The 14,358-nt window shown below is 42.4% G+C and overlaps 2 protein-coding genes across 2 annotated transcripts in view; one reads left to right on the top strand and one right to left on the bottom strand.

Annotated features, from left to right (window-relative positions):
- The window catches only part of LOC126243416 (peroxiredoxin-4), a 42,203-nt gene extending 35,891 nt beyond the window's left edge, over positions 1 to 6,312 (bottom strand). The window contains exon 1 of the mRNA XM_049948162.1: positions 6,117 to 6,312. Coding sequence (XP_049804119.1) covers positions 6,117 to 6,276 — 160 coding nt within the window. The 5' untranslated portion in view covers positions 6,277 to 6,312. The remainder of the gene's footprint in view (positions 1 to 6,116) is intronic.
- An 83-nt stretch (positions 6,313 to 6,395) lies between these two features.
- Positions 6,396 to 14,358, top strand: part of LOC126243400 (cysteine and histidine-rich domain-containing protein morgana) — a 64,669-nt gene continuing 56,706 nt past the window's right edge. The window contains exons 1-2 of the mRNA XM_049948161.1: positions 6,396 to 6,575; positions 6,693 to 6,799. Of these exons, the coding sequence (XP_049804118.1) occupies positions 6,500 to 6,575; positions 6,693 to 6,799 (183 nt within the window). The 5' untranslated portion in view covers positions 6,396 to 6,499. The remainder of the gene's footprint in view (positions 6,576 to 6,692; positions 6,800 to 14,358) is intronic.

Genomic DNA, 14,358 nt, shown 5'->3' with positions numbered 1-14,358 from the left:
TGTGAAGAGTCGTTTTCCTCGTATGACCACAGACAAGTACGAAAAGAATGAAAATGAAGTTGAAATGCCACAGAAGCACCGTAAATCTCGAGTTCTCAAATTCTGCAATTGTAATAAAACTATTTCGAAGTGCAGTGTTTGTAAGAAGATGGTTTGTGGAAAATGTATAAAGGAAACTGAATACAAATGTGACAATCGTTTAAAACAAAGAAGTAGCTGAAATTTCTGTACACATGAAAAGTTCAATTTTTTATGAATTTAGAACAAAGAAAAGCCTGTCACTTGCTTACACCTGTTTGGGTGTTACCAGGTTCAGTGAAATTTGTTAATATGTCAATAAATAATATAATCCGTGTCTGTTCTTTTTAGTCACATCTCTGTATCCGAAATGGTTATAAATCTTGTAAATATTATAATATAATAAATGCTTAAAATTTTGAAATAATATTTATTATTATTTAAAATAATTAAATGGTAGGGGTAAAAATGACCCCTCTGGGCGTTCGAGGGGGCAGGCAAAGTCTGGGCATCCAAGTGGTAAGATCCTGGACCGTTGATTGTCGATGGCGGCCCAGAAGGCTATGGAGCTTGGACCAATCCTGGAATGAAGATGCATACATCCCAAGGAACTCTGCGTAACAAGAGTGAGCTTTCGGGCAGAGAGGCTTAAAATCAATAAGGTTAGTCTGGGAAGAATGTTGTTTATATTGTTACAGCGCCTGTTGGTGGTCCTGGATAGCAACTGCTACGTCCTTGTCCACTATGGTAACAGTCGACAACAAGGGGAACTGGTGGATAGCAGTGCCAGCGGTATGAAGAACAGTGTCAGACATCTTGCACAACTGCATTAATGCAATCAAAGGAGACATGTCGAAGTACACAGCAGACATATATGAAGGTCAACTGGCTCTGCCGAATGCCCAACGTGGGGGACCTGTTTGCCTGGCAGTGGCAGGGGAACCACAGAATCACCGGAAAGCAGTCACTGTCACAAAGACATCATGGGGTGACCAGTGTAGTGAAGCCATTGCAGCAGGGGAAGTGATCGTGAGATCGATGGCAGAAAACGTGCCTTGAGTGCCACTGAATCGTTTAGGAGAAACGTCATTGAGGAAACACAGATGAAAGTCTGTAATAACTTGGTCAATTAGAAGCCCCCTACCTGCCAAGGTGGCACTCCCCCACAGGGCATGGCGTGCATTGAAGCCCCGGAGGAGAAGGTCACGGTTCTGACAGAACACCTGATAACCATGAAACGTTGGAGAGTGGTCATCACAGAAATATGTTTCTTGAAGAGAAACACAGAAAGCAGAATATGAGTGAACAAATTGTGTATTCCCGGTAGGTGACCTAATATCTGTTGCAATTCCAGTGGATTATCATGTGGCTAGAGTCCAGGTTAGACACAAAGAAGGCGAGCGAAGGTCATGGCACCGGGTCTGTGGTTGTCACCGACGAGGATGGGGTGACATCCATAACAACTGGGTCTGATTTGGAGTGAGGAGGATGGGGCAAAGCCCCCCAGGATGCCAGGGAAGCTTTGCCCTTGGACTTGTGCTGCTGCTGCTTCTCCCTCGGAGGGGAGGGAGGGGGTGTTATCTGTAAGGGAATAGATGACAGTGATGTCTGGATTGGACAGACAGTGAGTGGCTTTCGAGCCATATGAGCGTGGGTCCCTCAACCGACCCGAGGTTGCAGGCTTCCTACCTTGAGAACACTAGGGAGCTGTATACAAGAGGGAGCCCCATCCCTAGCAGGAGCCAGAGAAGAGGCTTTCTTCTTTGGTCGAGGAGGAGTTCTTTGAAGGGAAGCGACAGGAGTCAACGGGGAGGGGGGGGGGGGAGGGAGCAGGATGGGTGTAAAGAGGAGGGGGGAGGAGGGGAAGATGTAACAGAGGCAAAGGCAGATGAGAGGTTCACAGGGTGAAATCTGTCAAACTTCTTCCGGGCCTCAAAGTCGCAGAGACAGTCAAGGACCTTTATTTCTTGGGATTCTTTTTTCTTTGTGTACACTGGACACTCCGATGAGTTGGGAGTATGTAAGCAAGAACAGTTTATGTGGTTTGGCAGTCGGGTTGCACGGGCTCCCCACATGGAGGAGGAGGAAGAGGAGGTGAGAAACAGCTGACGTTAAAACTGAACAAAGTTCCAGGGCCTCATGAAATCATTATCAGATTCTATACTTAATTTGCAGCTGTGTTACTCCTCATTTAACCACAATACACTGAAGATGCCTCAAATAAAAAGCTGTGCCCAGCAGTTGGAAGAAAGCACAGATCACATCCACCTACAAAACGGGCAGCAGAAGAGATGCACGAAACTATCGCTCAATGTCCTTGACATCCATTTGTTGTAGAATCTTAAGAACATATTCTGGGCCCAAATGTAATAAGGCGCCTGGTCAAGAGGAATGTCTGATACGAGTCGTCAGCTTTGGCCAATGACATAACGATAATGTCTGCGTTCACATCACCTCCTTGTGCATATAGTCGCTTTTTTGTTAGTTGGCAAAGCCAACGAATGCAAAAGCATAAAAACAATGGTTATAGTGACACATGGTCTGCAGCTTAGCCCCATTGACAGGCTCATCTGTAGCTTAACCCATTTGAAAAAAAAAAAAAAATCTCCAATAACATCATGTTATAATCGCCATATTGTTTATGGCATTTGTTGCATGTTTCCTACATCACTGGTCAAAGAAGAAAACTCATATCGAACATTCCTCTACATCCTGAGGTGCCCTGAACAGAATTACCTTCTCCATATCATCCAGCATGGATTCTGAAAACATCGATCATATAAAACCCAACTTCACTTTTCTCACCTGACATACCGAAAGCTGTGAATTTAGGCACTCAGATAAATGTAGTGTTTCTTGACTTCCGCAAGCCATTTGACTCAGCACCCCATGTATGCTTGTCATCAAAAATGTGATTAAATGGGGTATCAAGTGAGATTTGGGATTGGACAGAGGATTTCTTTCTTAGGCGGACACAGCACATTACCTTGGATGGAGAGTAATCAAAAGATATGGAGATGACTTTAGGTGTGTCCTCTCAAGGACATGTGTTGGGCCACTTGCCGTTCATGTTGTACAGAAATGATCTTGCACGTGCTATTAATAGTAACACCTGACTTTTCAAAGTTGATGTCATTACATATAATGAAGTACAAATATTCAGCCACACCTTCATAAGATTTCAAAGTGGTGCCAAGTTTGCCAATTCACTTTGAGTGTTCAAAAATATAAAATTGTGCGCTACAGCAAGTAAAAAAACTTACGTTATGACTCCAGTATCAACTACCCACAGCTGGAATCTGTCAACTCAAACAAATACTTTGGTGTATCTCACTGAAGGGTATGAAATGGAAAATCACATAGGCTCTGCTGTACATAAGGCAGGCAGCAGACTTCAGTTTATGGGTAGAATACTATGGAAATGCAATCAGTCTATGAAGGACACTGTATGCAAAACATTTGGGCACCAATCCTAGAATACTGATCCAGCGTGTGAGACCTACATCAAACGGCATATGCTGAACATGTACAAAGAAGGGCAGCACAAATAGTCATAGGTTTGTTCGATCCACGGGAGAGTGTCTTGGTGATGCTGAAGAAACTGAACTGGGCAACACCTGAAGACAGACACTGAACTACCCTTAGAAAGCTTACTTACAAGACTAGATCAATTACAGTATAAAGGATTGTGAGGACAAGACTAGATTAATTACAGCATGTACACAGAGGCATGCAGTCATTCTTCCCGGGCTCCATATGTGAACGGAACAGGAAGCAGCTCTAATGACTTGTATGAGATGTGTCCCATGCCATGGTTTGCAGAGTATGGATGTAGATATTCACTTAGGTTAAAAAGGCTACCAGAAAGACTCTCAAAGTAAGGTGATTCTTCTGAAGAAGAGAACATTTCTGCTAATTTTGGAAATCAACAACTACTGAGCATTAAGTAATGAAAAATAGGCAGGGGCAATAGATGGTTATGAAAAATGTGATAAATTATAAGTATGGAGGGTACAGAAGTTGAGGCAAGTACAGTGGCATTATAATGACTGCAGAAACTGGCTATCAATGTAACCAACACTCTCCTAAAGTATGGCCTAACCACCATATATTTCCTCTCATGGTTGTAACAATATAATGAAAAGGATAGTGATACTCACTATATAGCAAAGATGCTGAGTCGCAGAAAGGCACAACAAAAAGACTGTCAGTTAGCTTTCAGCCAACAAGGGATTTGTCCAAGGTAGACAACATACATACATGCATACACTCAAGCAAATGCAACTCAAACTCATATGACTGCAGTCTCTGGCAGCTGAAACCACACTGACATGTGCGTATGTTGTCCACTTTTCACAAAGGCTCTGTTAGTCGAAAGCTAACTTTCTGACAGTCTTTCTGTCGTGCCTTTCTGCTACTCAGCCTCTCTGCTAAGCGGTGAGCATCAACTATCCTTTTCATTATATTATTAAATTCCATCCTGGATTTTCCGTTGTTTGAGTCTCTCATGGTTGCTAGCTAGCAAGATAAGCAGGAAAACCTAAGCAGGGTTTGGAAAGTAATCAGTAAGATCAGTAAACTTAAGAATAATCTATGAAATGTGTGCAGATGCATCTGATGATGGAGCATTGTCTGAGAAAGTAAGTTCAATGTGCAACTTATAATTCCGGTGTGATATAATTTCCATTCAAAATGACCTTCACTGCATATGGAAATATCTGTATCTATTTAAATTCAATTCAGTCTGTATTGATGATGTTATAAAGTACACAAATCAACCATTGTAGTTTTTCCCCTGTGAAATAGCATTTCACAATGGTACTGATTTATTCTTGGGGCTTATTGTATCTCTTGACAGATACAGATTACACATTTTTAGACACATTTTGGTATTTTAGGCAGGTTTAATATTTTCACATTATGAGAACTATTTGTTGCGTAATTCAAATTCTTAATGAATACAACAAATTACTGTTATCTTCGTCATACTGAGTATTTTTGTCTGTGTGTGTTATACCATTGGCTTCCATTTTCTCTTACAATGTTAGAATGTTGTGGGAAATGGTGTTACCATTAAATGGTACCAACTGTAGTTTACATCTACAAGCGCTACTCATCGCACAATCAACATAAAATAACTCCACTTATTTCTACAAAAATAACATGCTTGATTATTTTTCATACACAATGTCAACAATTAAAACAGAGCCAGTTACAGACAACAACCAACATACTTGCGTTGCTCTAAAAACAATACCAACTGAGTGATCTGAAGAAGTCTCAAAGTTCTACCAGTAGAAGTACTGAATATCTGTAAGGGCTCTCCTTGACACTTGCACCACAATAAGAATGGATTAGTAACAGCAATGTATTGATACCGTAATGAAGCTTTCACTATGTACTGTATATTAAGTGAGCATTAGCACACTGGAATACTTACTTAGCCTTCAGACGTATAAGTTTAATGTAACTCATTTGTCGCCTGTAGCACCTGCCTTTCGTGAAAGACAACCAGTACTTTTACTAATAGTGTGCAATTCCGAAACTGTCTTAAACTGTGTCCAGGCGTTAGACTGTTTGAGCCTACTATAAGTAGATTCTGTGCAGTCATAAAGCTAGTGAAACTAAATACTGGCGCTATGCAAAAATGAGATTCTATACGACGCTTTTGATCACGTGACTTATTCCAAGCGGAGATGTCTGGTACTCTGGGCATCTTTTAGCAATTTACAATAATGACTCGACAGGTATTATACTAGCAGTGGGTCAACAGAATAGCAGTAATTACATCGCGCTTCTAAATTAATTTTCTACTAGCCACTTGCTAATTAAATGGGTATGTAATACTCCAAGACACAATTATAACTATCTTAAAAACTTCCCAACTTGAACAACTGAGAACAGGTGTCGCACTTACTGAATACGTGGCTTCGTAAAAAACGTGAACGTACAATAAAAAAGTGAATCTATAATAAAATGTGCTCATAGCATCACTGGACTGAACTTTAGAGTACTTTCTTCGACTGTTAAGTGGCGTGCAGATTTTGTTCAACAATGGACCAAACAGTTGTATCAAAGAAATATAACTCCCAACTTACTGACAGCTTTAGTCCATTGTAGTTTATGGTCTACAGTATTTCCAATTTCTTGTGGATACACATCTCCACCGCCATAAGTATGACACGAATCTTCTGTTAACGCACTGCCTACACTCAAAATCATACAAACAAGCAAATACTCGTAAACACCCATCACCATATTGCTCAGGAATGTGTACACGCAGAATACTGTTTAAAACACTCTCAATACCGGGTCCACTTAAAAGTCAGAGATCTTGGTTCTAAAATATGCTATGTAGTAACTTTCAGAGCACACGGCTATCAGGATTGCTATCTTTGGTGTCAATAATTGTAAGCGTGTGCGAGTCACTCGAACTTTGTTGTGGTGTTTTGACTCTAATTCAGCTGATGCTGATTTAATTATGACCAGTGAAAATCTTCAACAGTGCTACAACAAGGGCTGTGGGCAGAAGTTTGATCCATCTAAAAATACCGAAGGTTCTTACAGATACATTTAAAAAGGCCTTTTAATACTAAGTCTAGAATGTTCTTCCAAACAAATCATATGAAATTAAAAATTCACAATAGTAATGTTAGGTTTCTGGGCTGTTGCAGATTCTTGTACGTTTCACCCAGGGCCACCTTTCTTCCACGACGCCTATAAAGGTTGGTCATGCTGTAATAAAAAATGCACGGACTTCACGGAATTTCTGAACATTAAAGTGAGTCAGCTGTTGTTATTCTTGTTGTGAGCATTTTGTTTATGAGTGGAAAATTCCATCAAGAAATTATTGTTATTACAGTGTGTTTTCTGCATTATATGGTAGCATTATCTATTATATGCACAGAACATTTCCTTAATGAATAAGTGTTACGACTACCACCAAAAACTCCTGTCCTGTGTCAACCTGTACATCTGAGAGTAGTACACAACGCCCTCAATTATTTATTGAATATATTCAATCTGTGTGTTCCCTTACAGTTTTTACCCTATACAGTACTCCCAAATATGATCTAACATGTCGTAACTCATGTCGTGTCGACTGATGACCTCAGAAGTTAAGTCGCATAGTGCTCAGAGCCCCCTTTGCTCATGTCGTGTCATTCTTTCCACCTTGACAGTGTTTTCTTTATGTACCTCTCCTAACTGATTCTGTAGAGCACCTTCTCATTTCTTCTCAGTCCACTTAATTTTCAACATCATCCTGTGCCATCCCATCTCACACACATAGATTTATTACTTTTCTGGTTTTCACTTAAGAGATTTACCTCCGTACAATGCTACACTCCAAAAATACATTTACAGAAATTTCTTCCTCAGATTAGGTCCTGTGTTTGGTACTGGTAGCCTTCTTTTTGTGCAGAACGCCCTCGTTGCCAGGCTAGTCTCGCTTTTTATGTCCGTCCTTGCTTCATCTGTTGTGTATTCTTTTGTCACCAATTTTGATAAGTTTATCATTAATATCAGTTCTACTACTGCTCATTATTTTCGTCTTTCTTCAGTTTACTCTATATCCATAGTATGGGCTCATTAGACACTTCATTACATTCAACAAGCCCTGCAATTTTTCCTCACTTTCACAGAGGATTAGCAATGCCATCAGTGATTCTTATCAAACTTAAAGGGCAATTACAGTGTAAGCATAGACACCCCAACACCGTAATTGTGCGTCTTTACCTATTAATAGCCTTTCATCCTGAATTTTAATCCCTCTTTTGAACCATTCTTTTACCTGCATCATTGCTTCTTCGTGGGGGCAGCAGTCCATTCTTGGTCTTCCATACATAGAGTAACTGATTGGCCTACCAAGTGTTACATGATACAGTCAGTCCTACACAACCCATTCTATTTTCACCATATCACTATAGCATTAGTGCTGGCCGGAGTGGCCGAGCGGTTCTAGGCGCTTCAGTCTGGCACCACGTGACTGCTACGGTCCCAGGTTTGAATGCTGCCTCGGGCATTGATGTGTGTGATGTCCTTAGGTTAGTTAGGTTTAAGTAGTTCTAAGTCTAGGGTACCGATACCTCAGATGTTAGGTCCCATAGTGCTCAGAGCCATTTTAACCATTTGACTATAGCATGAACCAATGTTGCTTGTAATTTTTCCACAACTACATTTCTCAGTAACACAGTGTAGCCTGTTTTACCAAATATATTTTGTGTTTGACTAATTCTTGCATTGAATACAATCTATAAGCAGCATAAATTATTTTTAATATACTGTACAAAATTTGCCTCCATCTCGTTCCATTTCCCTGAAGACTCTTATTTGTTGTAGGATTTATGACACAAAGTGTGAATGCATCAATGAATGTCACATTGAAAGCGAAGTTGTTATTGATTTACAAATTTCAAGTTCTTTTGTAATAGACCAAGAAACTCTGTTATGAATTCAAGACAAAGTCATGTAGTCCTTATAGAATTGTTCATGTTTCACCCTAAACCCACACTTCTTATTGTTCAAGAATGCCATTGTGTAATAAATGTATTTGTATGTAAGTTGAATGAATTCCAAGGCAGTTAAGTGGCTTTTGTAGGATGTACGGTTACCAACTTTCAGTGTTGTGTTTGTACTGCACACTTCTTTAGAATAAATACTTTTTCAAATTCGCCTACATTGCTCAAGATCATTGCAATAGAGCAGTATTAAGAGAATGCATGCTAGCAGTCCAATCTGTAGTACAATAAAATTAGAACTGTGAGTTCCATTGTACTCATCCCATGGTCTACATTTTTAAACCATTTGGTTTGCATTCAAGAGTAGGGTCAACCAAAATTTGGCGATTTCATCTGTCTGCTTTGTCCCAGACATAACTGTGTAGTGTTGTGTGAAGTCATGGTGGCATAATGTTTTTGAGTCAGGTCATGTTTGTAGTGATTATATTCAGAAATTATTTGTTAGCTATGTTACTTAGTGAGTTATTTGATGTTCTGTGTTGAGTATGTGTTATTGGAAGAGCTTGTGTTGGTTTTCTAGTGAGTTACTTTGATTTTGCATATTGTGGCTGATGAATTTGTGGTTGTGTTTGGAATTACTAGTGCTGTATGTTTCTTACATCTACACTCCACAAGCTTCTTTGCAGTACGTGGTAGAGTGTACTTCGTATGGTACCACTACATAGAGGGAATGTACCAAGTGTTATTCAGCTCACATTACCAATTTGCCTTGCATGAAATCGTCGATTGAATAACAGCACTTCTATATCTGTGTGTGTATATTTTGTTTTCGGGGGATTTAACTTAATGCATATGAACTTAATTTATTATAAAGATGTGTTCCCTTGTACTAAGGAGTCTGGGCAAACAGTTTGAGCCCATGGGTAGGAAGCAGGAATTTTTCTTTGTTTCATATGTCATAGGTATGAATAAAATGATTTTCCTCAAATAATTATTGCATTGAGTCAAAAGAACATCATTGACTATAATAATAGGAATGAGAGAATACAGTACACATATTCAGAATGATGTCCTTTTCTGTTACTTTAGTATCCACCTCATGTTAACCAAGTTTCTGCAAAAAAGAATACTGTGCCTAATATTAAAACCAAAGCAGAGCTAGTTCTACTATGCTACACTGTTGAGAGTGGATGAATGTGCGTGCATGTTCATTTTTTTGTGTAGTCAGTTTCTTCGGTTTCTCAGTTGTTGTGAATGATCTTGATCTGGTTACATTTGGGCTGATTATGAAATGCATTATGTGAATTTTATATGTATTCAGATTTGACCCATTTAACTGAAACAAAGTATCTGAGTGTCTGAGATTACTGATGACTGATTCAGGAACTCTGATTTTCAACAAATTATTGTGTGTAAACGAAATGGGTGGGGAGCTGGTAAATCATTCACTTACAGTTGGGTCTAGTATAGAGCCTTAATGTTCAGCTTCAGATAATTTTTTCCAGTAAGGTTAATTTTGCCCAATGAAAGTAACAATTAATTTTTGTTTTTTTGTCCCATGAGTCAGATTTAACTCAGTTGTAAGGTACAGAGAGAGATTTTTTAATTGTGAATCAGACAAAACTTACCTTTTTTGTTGACTTATCCTCATGCTAGAGCCATTTCAGTTTGTTATCTATGGTGTGGCTAGGAGTTTCACACTTAGGGCTTCATGCTTCATCCAATGTATGCCCAATGATCTCTACTTCTGGTACCTGTAACTCAGTTTTATTTGTCTGGAATTACAAAATTGTTGAGGCTTTCGTGGCCACTTGTTGACAAACTGCCTATTGGCTTCTGTCTCGGGTTCTTCGGCCGATGTTCATCTAATGATTTTTCTGACGTTTCGCCAGCACAAGTGGCTTGGCATTGTCAAAGCTTCACCCTCCATTGCCGGTGGTGAACTGGAGCCGAGCTCGCGGGCGCAGACTATATGTACCTGGCGCGCCAACGTCCGGAATTGCATGAAAGCTGTAACTCAGTTTTATTTGTCTGGAATTGCATGAAAGGAGTCTTTAATCAGTTGTAATCCTGTAACATTATCTACAGACTGTGTAACTGGCCAAAGTTTTTTTATGCCTGAATACCCCGTTCCTTTCTGTGCCACAATGAGGCTGAGTGAAAGGTAGTGAAAATCATTTCTCCTTCTTGTGCTGAATTCAAACAATTACTTACGCACCAACATCCATCATGCCCATGGCTTTGCCGCTATCAGACACCACCTCTCCCAGTGTCCTTCTGGTTCAGAAACCCACAACCTTGATCCTTTAAGAGTTTTATGAACTATCACAACTACAGCCCCTTTGAGGGAAAGGTATACAAACAAATCTGCGGAACAGCCATGGATACCCACATGATACCATCCTATGCCAATTCGTTTATAGGCCACCTAGAGGAAGCCTTTGTAGTCTCACTAAACCCCAAACCCCCTTGTCTGATTGAAGCTCATTGCTGATGCCTTAATGATCTGGGCTAATGGCCAAGATAGGCTAACCTCATTCCTCCACAATCTCAACACATTCTCTCCCATCCGCTTCACCTGGTGCTTATCCACCCAATGTGCCACCTTCCTGGACGTTGACATCCACATCTCTGTTGGCTCCATCAGTATCTCTGTCCATATTAAACCCTGATGACAAACAGTACCTGCCTTTTTGGCAGCTGTCACCCCTTCTGCGCAAAAATATTGCTCCCTTATAGCTTGTCCATCTGTGGAAGGCACGTCTGCAGAGTAGCAAGAATTTCCTTGTCCAGTATGCTAAAAATCTCGCAAAGAGCATCACAGGCAGGCAGTACACCCCCCTCCCCCTGTGGGTTCGGGTGTTAGATTAAGCCCAAGGTATTCCTTCCTGTCGTAAGAGGAGTCGCTCATGTTTAAGTCTTTAAGTGATGGTCCCCTGTAGGGTTTAACCTCCATTGTCTAAATTTTCCCGAAGAGCGAGCCAATTGGGGAAGGGTGCCTTACATGGTGCATAGTGTTCATCGTGCATTGAGATCTTTAGCCCACTTTCTCGTCGTTGCATTGCAGTCCCGCTCATTCTCCATCTCTTTGGTGAGGACACCTTCCTGGGTGCGTTTTCCACCATGCACTACACACTTTCGCTTTCTGCGCCGACAAAGACCATGGACTTGTTTGCACATCGTATCCTGCACAGTAGCCAGTCCGTTGTGGTGGTGCCACCATGTACCCTGTTTATTGTAGCTCCCTGACCACACAGGGATCACTCTGCTGATGCCTGTGCCATTAACTTCCCACGTGTGCCAAGGGGTAGATGCCCTCCCCCTGGGACATCGGGACTCCCGGCAAAGGCCATCCTACCAGGTGGCCTTTAGTGCGTCTGGGTGGCGCCCATGGAGAGGGCCCTTGGTCGAAGTGGATGGCATCAAGATGAAGCATAGTACATCATCTCTTGCTGGTCATCAAACACCAGCAGTCTCTAAGCGTTCACAGGCTCAATTCAACGCACAGAAGTGCGACCCCAAATCGTTACCCTCCCTGGCCGCACCATGGGAGCAACGCCAGTCTAAGGATGGCAGCAAATCTTATTCTCTCCGGTACCTAGTATGCACGCGAGCTGATGGGGAATCTTTTTTGTCCATGAAGCCTCAGTTCTTTGTAGCGCATTTAGAGGTCAAGTTTGGGGAGGTGGAGGGCTTGTCCAAAATGCAGTCTGCGTCAGTATTGATAAAAACAACCTCCTCTGTCCAGTCACGGACATTACTCGCTTGTGACAAGCTGGGGGATGTTTCTGTTACTATCACGCCCCATAAGAGCATAAATATGGTCCAGGGTATTATCTTCTTTTACAGTCCATTAACGAGCTGCACTACATCTTAGAGCGACGAGGTGTCCGTTTCGTCCGGCACATCCACCAGGGTCCGAGGGATAATAAGGTTGCCACTGGAGCCTTCATCTTGGCTTTTGAGGATGACACATTACCTGAGAAGGTGAAGGTGATGGTCTACCGCTATGGTGTCAAGCCATATATCCCTCCCCCAATGTGGTGCTTTAAGTGCTGGAAGTTCGGCCATATGTCTTCCCGCTGTACTTCCAGCCTCATATGTTTAGATTGTGGTCGTCCACCCCATCCCAATACTCCATGTGCCCCGCCTCCCATCTGTGTCAACTGCAGAGAGTACCATTCCCCTTGCTTGCCGGACTGTAGAATTCTACAGATGGAAAGGAAAATAATGGAATATAAGACCCTGGACAGCCTGACCTACACTGAAGCTAAAAGGAAATTTGAAAGGCTCCATCCCATGCGCATGACAACATCTTATGCCACCACTATAACTACTGTTACAGCCCCATCTGTTGCATCAATTCCAGTCAGCTCTGAGCCATAAGACTGCACCTGCCCCCTTGATGGTGGGGGGCCACTTTCTTTCCTGTTGCTCCCGCACCACCTACTTCAGGAGCAGCACACCCACAACCATCGGGGACATCAGTCCCCACTTCTAAGGCGGAGAGGCGTAAGTCTTCTTTGGCTCATCTTGCTAGGAAGGGGTCTCTTGGGTCACTCCCTTCCCAGGTTCCTACCAGTGGCAAAGTGGACACCCACCAGTGGCTGACACAGCCACAGGTAGCTGGTTGTAGGGCTTCACGGTCCTCCTCAGTCCTGGAGACTGAATCAAAGAAGCCCTCCCAGCTAGAGAAACCGAAGGAACAGTGCAAGAAATTGAATAAGAAGACCCCCAAGAACAAGGAAATTGCAGTGGCACCCACACCATCGCTACCTACAAGCTCTGCGTCTGAGGATGAGGTCTGGCGTCCGCTGAGGACCTAGATAATGCCAGACCCTCAGACACAATGGATATAGACTACTCAGGCAAAAAGTCGGTGGCAGCAGGTGACCCTGAGATGTAAACTGCCTCATTGAATGTTCCATGCCTTCCCAGTCTCATGATGACGACATACTCCAGTGGAATTGCGGCATTTTTTTTCCACCGCCTGGCTGAGTTACGGCAACTGTTAAGCTTTATACCTGCATTCTGCATTGCCCTCAAGGAAACTTGGTTCCCGGAAATGAGGACCCCTTCCCTCCACGGCTATAAGGGATATTACAGAAACCGTAGCTACTGTAATCGAGTGTCAGGTGAAGTTTGCGTTTATGTCCTAAATTCAGTCTGTAGTGATACAGTGCCCTTTCAAACCCCTCTTGAAGTTGTCAATGTTAGGATAAGGACGATGTGGGAAATAACTGCAATGTATATCTTCCTCCAGATGGTGCAGTACCTGAGAACGCATTGACAGCACTGATTGCTCAAATCCCTAAACCCTTCCTACTTTCAGGGGATTTTAATGCTCATAACCCCTTGTGGTGTGGCACTATGCTTACTGGCCCAGGCAGAGTGATGAAACTTTACTGTCTCAGTTTGACCTCTTCCTCTTAAACACTGGGGCCACCACAAACTTCAGTGTGGGTCATGGCAGTTACTCAGCCATTGATTTATCACTTTGCAGCCCAGGACTTCTCCCATCTGTCCACTGGAGAGCACATGACGACGTGTGTGGTAGTGACCATTTCCCCATCTTCCTGTCACTGCCCTGGCATCGGGCCCACAGACGCCTGCCCAGACGGGCGTTAAACAAGGCGGAATGGGAAACTTTCACCTCTTCTGCCACCGTTAAATCTCCTCCACATGGTAACATCGATGTGACGGTTGAGCAATGACTACAACAATCATTTCTGCCTCACCCTCTCTGTATGCAGACGACTTCTGCATTTCGTACTACTCCACCAGTACTGGTGTTACTGAGCGGCACCTACAGGGAGCCAGCCACAAGGCGCAGTCGTGGGCTGTATCCCATGGCTTCCAGTTTTCAGCCGTGAAGACGTGT

Source organism: Schistocerca nitens, chromosome 1 (genome assembly GCF_023898315.1).
Source record: "Schistocerca nitens isolate TAMUIC-IGC-003100 chromosome 1, iqSchNite1.1, whole genome shotgun sequence".
Classification (NCBI taxonomy): domain Eukaryota; kingdom Metazoa; phylum Arthropoda; class Insecta; order Orthoptera; family Acrididae; genus Schistocerca; species Schistocerca nitens.
This window is presented reverse-complemented; position numbering and strand designations above follow the sequence as displayed.